The sequence below is a fragment of the Triticum aestivum genome, chromosome 6A (genome assembly GCF_018294505.1).
Source record: "Triticum aestivum cultivar Chinese Spring chromosome 6A, IWGSC CS RefSeq v2.1, whole genome shotgun sequence".
Lineage (NCBI taxonomy): Eukaryota > Viridiplantae > Streptophyta > Magnoliopsida > Poales > Poaceae > Triticum > Triticum aestivum.
In genome coordinates, this window is record NC_057809.1 from 524,370,133 (window position 1) to 524,377,378 (window position 7,246).

A 7,246-nucleotide genomic window follows, 5' to 3' on the forward strand; every position below is an offset into this window, starting at 1 on the left:
CCCATCATGCCTGCCGCGCGCACATGCGGCAGAACCTGCGCGCGCCAGATGAGGAAATTCTCACGATTCAGCTTCTCCGTGATCGTATGGCCTAGGGAAGCGAGGGAGGGCGTGGCCATTGCGGAGGAGGACGATGAAGACATCTAGATGCGATGGAAGAGTCAAGCTCTGTATACCATGTGGAAAACTAGTCTTAAGCGTATGCAACTCTGCAGGGACGCGTGCGTGTTAATATAGGGGCTCTAGGCCACAAGATTACAAGGTTGGTTAGGCTAGGATTGATCTCCAAGTAATCTAACAAACTATGAGATCATATCTCTAAACCCAACCATATTACAACAACCAACACAACACGCACACGTTACACAATGTTTAACACTTCCTATCAACCCCATTGAACACGGTTTCGTAAACAAACTGCAAAATCAGACTACGGCATCATTGCGATGACTGCAAATCGCCCCCTCCTTGCCCAGGACGCTGTAAATTTTTGTCCATGTTTTTGAGAATGGAAGAGCCCTTGCTCGAGGCAGACGTTGGCATGGTGATCCTCGAAGCAAAGGCGTCTACCTGAACCTCTATCAAGTTGGCTAGAAAGCAAGTTACGTACAGAGCAACTTTCTTTTCTCCTTTTTGCTGTATTGATTCTCTATTTTATTTTCTGTTTTTTAATTTTATTTGGCACTCCTTTTTTATTTTAAAAGAGCACTACTCCCCTGCTGCTTTTGGGTCATTATCGCCGCAGAAAATTCTTTGCCCGTGGATGAAGGGTAACATAAGAGGCTATGATGGACTGCCGACTGCTCCATGCTTGTGGCCGCAAGCTCACCAGGCTAGTCAAGGTCTTCCGTCTAATGATAAAATCCCAGGCCGCATAAGAGGCTACTACAGCGAGCAACCGTAAGCCTGCAAGTAAAACGCTCAGATGATGAAAATATGATACGTAGAACTTTAGCTCACGCGCCGATTGGTCTAGCTAATACTTCCTTCGTTCCTAAATAGAAGTCTTTTTGCTTCGTATATGTAGGAGTAGTCCATATTGGAATCTCTAAAAAGACTTGCATTTAGGAACGGAGGGAGTAGAATGGAATGAAGTGTTGTAGTACAGGTTAAACGGGTCACCGGGGGCAACTCACTTCAGACAAAGCATGACAATGCCAAGTTCTGGAATCCAGGCCAAACACTCTCGAGTCTATCTTTGGTGAGTATCTTTATATACGTGACTGAAGATTAACATTGCCTACTCGTCCCAAACCAAAAAAACTTACGCAGATGCGCGACGAGATGCGCCTTTCATACATTCCGGCCATGCTGATGGCCACCAGCTTGCTACTCATGGCTGCTTCATCTCCTGCTCCGAGCAACAGCACCGACCTTGCGCCGCTGCTGGCTTTCAAATCCCAGCTCTCCGACCCTTCGGCTACCATTGCCAATAACTGGACAACTTATGCGTCCTTCTGCAGCTGGACCGGTGTGTCGTGCAGCCGCCGTCACCACCAGCGTGTCACTGCTTTGGAGCTGCCGGACATTCCGCTTCATGGAGAGCTCAGCCCTCACCTCGGTAACCTCTCTTTCCTCCACACCATCAACCTAACCAACACAAACCTCACTGGTTCTATCCCAGCTGAGCTTGGAAGATTAGCTCGTCTTAGGTATCTTGATCTTGGCTACAATAGCCTGTCGGATACAATCCCGTCTAGTGTAGGAAACCTCACGAAGCTCCAATTTCTTGTCCTAAATTTCAACCAGCTCTCGGGGCAGATCCCCGGTGAGGTGCGAAACATGCGTAGCCTTAGGTACTTCTCTCTCGTAACAAATTCCATTACGGGCCTCATGCCGAATTTTTCATTTGACAACACACCTTCACTGAGCTACATAATTATGATGAACAGTCTGTCTGGCCCAATACCATCTGGTATTGGCTCCTTGCTCATGCTCAAGTTTCTTTACTTGAAGTGGAACCAGCTCACTGGTCCAGTACCTCCTACCATCTTCAACATGTCGAGGATTGTTGACATACGTCTGGGGAACAACAATCTAACAGGTCATATACCAGAAATGATCATCTGGTATACAACAAACTGGACTTCCTTGATGGTAAAATGATCAAAAAGCTCGATGCCTGGGTTGCTTACGCGGCATCATCTGGGGGCAGACTGACCTTACTGGGGTCCAGTTTGGATGGGATCCCATCTTTTCTCATGTCGATGTTTCTTTTTAATAAAACTTTTATTGAGAAGATGGATAAACATCGCAGGCGGTTCTTTTGGAGGAGAAAGAATAAGAAACATGGTTATCATATGGTTAAATGGACAAGAGTTTGCAGATCTAAGAAGATTGGGGGCTTAGGTATTAAAGATCTGCATAAGCAAAATATTGCCCTGCTCGTTAAGTGGTGGTGGAAACTGGAAACGAGTGATGGTTTATGGAAACGCATTGTGCGAGCTAGATACTTCAAGAACAAAACAGTAGCTAACATCCGGAGTCGCTTCTCGGACTCCCCCTACTGGAAAGCCATTATGAAAGTCAAAGATTCATATATGGCTGGTAGAAAAGTTAACATTGAGAGTGGGAACCTTACTAGGGTCTGGTATGACCCGTGGATCGATAACATTGTGTTGAAAGATCATTTCCCTGACTTGTTCAGCATCTGTCAAGATCAGGATTGCACTGTTGCATCCTGGGCTGCGAATAACTATGAAATTGGCTTCAGACGCAGATTAGTAGGGGCGCTGGGTGATCAATGGGCTTGGATGATCGGGGAAGCTAAAAAGCTGACATTGAATGAATCCCCAGATAAGATTTCTTGGTCCCTTGGTGGCAAAGGAAAATTCACCACTAAATCCTTGTACGGGTGGCTGGAGAGAAACCTGTCAGGTCCTAATTATAAAATGGTGTGGAAAGCACCTATCCCGCTGAAGGTCAAGATTTTCCTTTGGCAACTATTTCAAAATGCCATCCTTACTCGTGATAACATGCGTGCCAGAAAATGGCCTGGAAATCCCAGTTGCTCCTTCTGTACTAATGTTGAAACGGCAAACCATTTGTTTTTCTCGTGCTCGCTCGCTCGCGCAGTTTGGGGGACGCTGGGTATGACAGCAGGAGCATCTTGCTGCCCTCGATCCCTTTGGCAAAGCTTTGCCTGGCTTTATAAATTCTTTCCGGGTGGGAAGCATTTATATATGATGATTATTGCTGCGATATGTTGGGGGATTTGGATTCTCCATAATAAAGTTACGTTTGATAAGCATGTCGTTCGATCCCCTCTGGAGGCTGTTTTCACGGCATGCTCTTTTATGATGTATTGGGCAGGTTTGCTGAAGGAAGAGGACAGGGTGAAGCTCCAGGCAGGTGTGAAGAGATTGGCACATGCTGCTGCGGCGCTGACGGACAGATCCTTCCCTCGAGACAGGCTGCTCTTGAGAGACAGAGATGGTTTGCAGATTGGCTAGATGCGATCAGCGTCTGGCGGCTTCTACTCTCGCTTCCCACTGGGGTCTGATGCCCGCTGGTGATCTGTATTGCGACTGTTTCGCCTAGTCATCGGAGTCTGATGGTTGTTTTGGTACTTTGTATTTCTGAGCAGATGGCTGGTAAGTGTCATCAGGTTTTCGTCCCATGGCTGGTGGTCCGTTCCAGGATCATCACGCGGTGGGTTTCCTGGTGATGCGCCAACTCGCTCCCCCCTTTTCAGTCTCATTTCACACAAAAGTAGGTTTATATCTGTTTTGAGTTCGGCGATGAACTTGGATAAAGACTGATGTATTTCCGTTGATTGCAAAATTAATGGAAAGGGGTTGTGAGTCCGGTTGGAAAAATATACCAGAAAATAGAAGCTTTAGCCTCCCCATGTTGCAACAATTTGATCTCTATCAGAACAAATTCGAGGGTCAAATTCCATTGGGCCTTGCATCGTCCCAGCATCTTCAGCTACTTTCCGTTGCTGCAAATCTATTTGTGGATGTGGTGCCCGTATGGCTGGCTAAGCTACCACAACTTACGCTGATTTCTATGGGTGACAATGCCCTAGTTGGCCCGATCCCGCCTGTGCTTGGAAATCTCACCATGCTCAACTTCCTTGACATCTCGTACTCCAACATAAGCGGAGATATTCCTGTGGAATTGGGAGAACTGAGACAACTGACTTGGTTGCACCTTTCGGACAATCAACTAACAGGTCTCTTACCAGAATTTCTAGGAAATTATTCAAAAATGTCTGTCTTAAGTTTGGGATGGAATCGGCTGACTGGACCAGTACCGTCAACACCTGGAAATAACAGGCCTCTAGTGTATCTTGATATTCGAGAGAATCATCTCCAAGGGGATCTTGGTTTCTTGGCCAGCCTTTGCGATTGTCGGCAACTTCAAACCCTTGCCATATCAAATAATCCTTTCTCTGGGAGTATCCCCAGCTATTTCGGTAACCTCTCGACTAACCTGGTAGTAGTTGAAGCAAAGAATAACCATTTGGTTGGTGGGATTCCAGAAACACTATCAAATCTTAGTGGTCTTCGTCTGATAAGCTTTTCCAACAACCATCTTACCAAAGAAATACCAGAATCCATCTCTAAGTTGGAGAATCTCCAGGCACTTGATCTCGCTGGAAATAGAATGGTTGGCCAAATCCCTGTACAAATTGGTATGCTGAGAAATATTGTAGAGTTACAACTCTCGGACAATATGTTATCTGGCTCCATACCATATGCCATGGACAACCTCACCATGTTAGAGCACGTTTCATTATCTTATAACCATCTATCTTCGACAATACCATCAAGCTTCTTTTATCACAGTAACCTTATCCAACTAGATCTGTCACATAATTCCCTAACCGGTACATTACCTTCTGAACTTAGCCATATGCAAAGTATGGACGTGATGGATCTTTCTAGTAACCTCTTGGGTGGTAGCCTTCCAAGTTCATTCGGACAGGTTGCCATGTTATTAACCTACCTAAATCTTTCACACAGCTCATTTAAGGGTTTAGTCCCAAACTCTTTCGGCCGCTTAACCAACTTAGAAACATTGGACCTATCGTCAAACAATCTTTCAGGTACAATACCAGAATACCTCGTTAACTTCACCTACCTTTCTTCTCTGAACCTCTCCTTCAATAGGTTAGAAGGGCAAATACCAAATGGAGGTGTTTTCTCAAACATCACCTTGCAATCTTTGATGGGGAATGTTGGGCTATGTGGTGCTCCTCATCTAGGACTGTCACCGTGTCCGCACAAGTCTCACTTGACTTATAGTCGACACATCCTCAAATTTATACTCCCGGTTGTCATCATTGGAGTTGGTGCATTTGCAACCACCATGTACCTAATGGTCAGAAAGAAAAATAAGAAACAATCTTATGGTACGGCTTCTACTAGCATGACTGATCTGATCAGCCATAGGTTAGTATCCTACCATGAGATTGCTCGTGCCACTGAAAATTTCAATGAGGACAACCTACTTGGTACCGGTAGTTTTGGCAAAGTTTTCAAAGGCCAACTAGATGATGGTTTGGTGGTTGCAATAAAAGTGCTCAATATGCAAGTCGAGCAGGCTGTGAGGAGTTTTGATGCTGAATGTCAAGTGTTGCGCATGGCTCGGCATCGCAACTTAATACAAATATTAAATGCGTGTTCCAGCCTGGATTTCAAGGCACTGCTCCTTCAGTACATGCCCAATGGTATCATGGAGACACACTTGCACAATGAAATAAGGGAACCACTAAGATTCATCCAGAGATTGGACATTATGCTTGGCGTGCCAGAGGCAATGGAGTACCTGCACCATCATCATTTCCAAGTTGTCTTGCACTGTGACCTGAAGCCTAGCAATGTGTTGTTCGATGACGACATGACGGCGCATGTTGCCGACTTTGGCATTGCAAAGTTACTTCTACGTGATGACAACTCCATGGTTTCAGCAAGTATGCCGGGGACAATTGGGTACATGGCCCCTGGTATGTACTTGTTATGATCACACAGAAGCAATTTATTTGAATAGATAACCATCATTTATTGGTTTGATTAATTAATTATGTTGATTTTTTTTTGGCTTGACCAGAGCTAGCATTCATGGGAAAGGCATCACGAAAGACTGACATGTTCAGCTTCGGGATCATGTTGCTTGAAGTCTTCACAGGGAAGAGGCCCACAAACGCTATGTTCGTTGGAGAATCTAGCCTTAGGCAGTGGGTTTCGCAAGCATTTCCAGCAAAGCTCGTTGATGTTTTGGATGAGAAGCTACAGCAGGGTGAAGAAATGAACCTTGCCTTCCATCACCAAACAATTAATACTTCATCGTCGTCATCCTCCATTTCCTGCAATGGAAACTTTCTTGTGTCGATATTCCAGCTGGGTCTAGAGTGTTCGGACGATTCTCCCAGTCAGAGGGCAAGCATGAGCGACGTGGTCGTGAGGCTCAAAAACATTAAAAAGGATTACTCTGCTTTCATGGCGGCAACTCAAAGCGCGCAACAACGTTCATGAGATAATGTTTTAGTGCATCTATGTAGTGCATAATTTTCACTTTTCCACTCATATGGTAGTTATTTTAAGAAAATAGCAATACACCTGTGGAAAGAGGATTTTCTGCAACTGGTTGCCGGTGCAAGTAATATTCTCTCTCCTCTTCATTTTTTTCTGATTCTCAAAAAATGTGAAATAATTCAGGAATGTTAGTAATGCTACGTAATGTGTACTTGTAAAGATTCATCCAATAATGCAATGATTTGTGAATTAGACAAAAATGACAAGATTTAAACGAATAGTGTGTTTTCATCTTGAGTTTGATTGGATAATTTAGCTATCAATTCTCGAAAGTTGACATGCCTTGCGTAGTTGTGTTGGCTTATGCTCTGCTATAGAACGGGGCAGTGAGTGCACGGATATTCAGTTATTCACTGATTACTTGCGCACATAGGTACACATGAGTAAAAATTCTTAGCATCAATCAGGAACCGTATAGGTGCTTACTGGCACTGCCTGTTGTGATTTACTTCCTGTACCACAAGAGAGTTCATCATTCATGGGTGGCTGACAGGGCATCTTCAGTTTAAGCTGCCGGCGTCGTTACTATGTGGCTTGAATCTAAATTTGCACTAAAACTGGTAGTGAAGTTCTTATTTTCGTCTGGTTTAGATCCCTAGACCTTTGTGTTACACATGTGGAGCGTCAACAAAAGCCCATGCGTTGTCTATGATGTTCCGCACATGTTATTTCTGCAGTAAGAAGCTTTCAGAGGGCACTTTTTT

At 44.7% G+C, this 7,246-nt stretch overlaps 2 protein-coding genes across 2 annotated transcripts; both read left to right on the forward strand.

Moving 5' to 3' along the window:
• The first annotated feature begins 1,230 nt into the window (after positions 1-1,230).
• LOC123130903 (putative receptor-like protein kinase At3g47110) lies at positions 1,231-3,811 on the forward strand. Its single transcript, XM_044550695.1, has 2 exons — positions 1,231-1,561; positions 3,313-3,811. Exons 1-2 carry the CDS (start codon positions 1,273-1,275, stop codon positions 3,450-3,452), a joined length of 429 nt encoding a protein of 142 aa, XP_044406630.1. The 5' UTR covers positions 1,231-1,272; the 3' UTR covers positions 3,453-3,811.
• Positions 3,812-3,823: 12 nt separating this feature from the next.
• Positions 3,824-6,859, forward strand: LOC123130902 (probable LRR receptor-like serine/threonine-protein kinase At3g47570). Its single transcript, XM_044550693.1, has 2 exons — positions 3,824-5,953; positions 6,058-6,859. Exons 1-2 carry the CDS (start codon positions 3,850-3,852, stop codon positions 6,480-6,482), a joined length of 2,529 nt encoding a protein of 842 aa, XP_044406628.1. The 5' UTR covers positions 3,824-3,849; the 3' UTR covers positions 6,483-6,859.
• Positions 6,860-7,246: the final 387 nt, after the last annotated feature.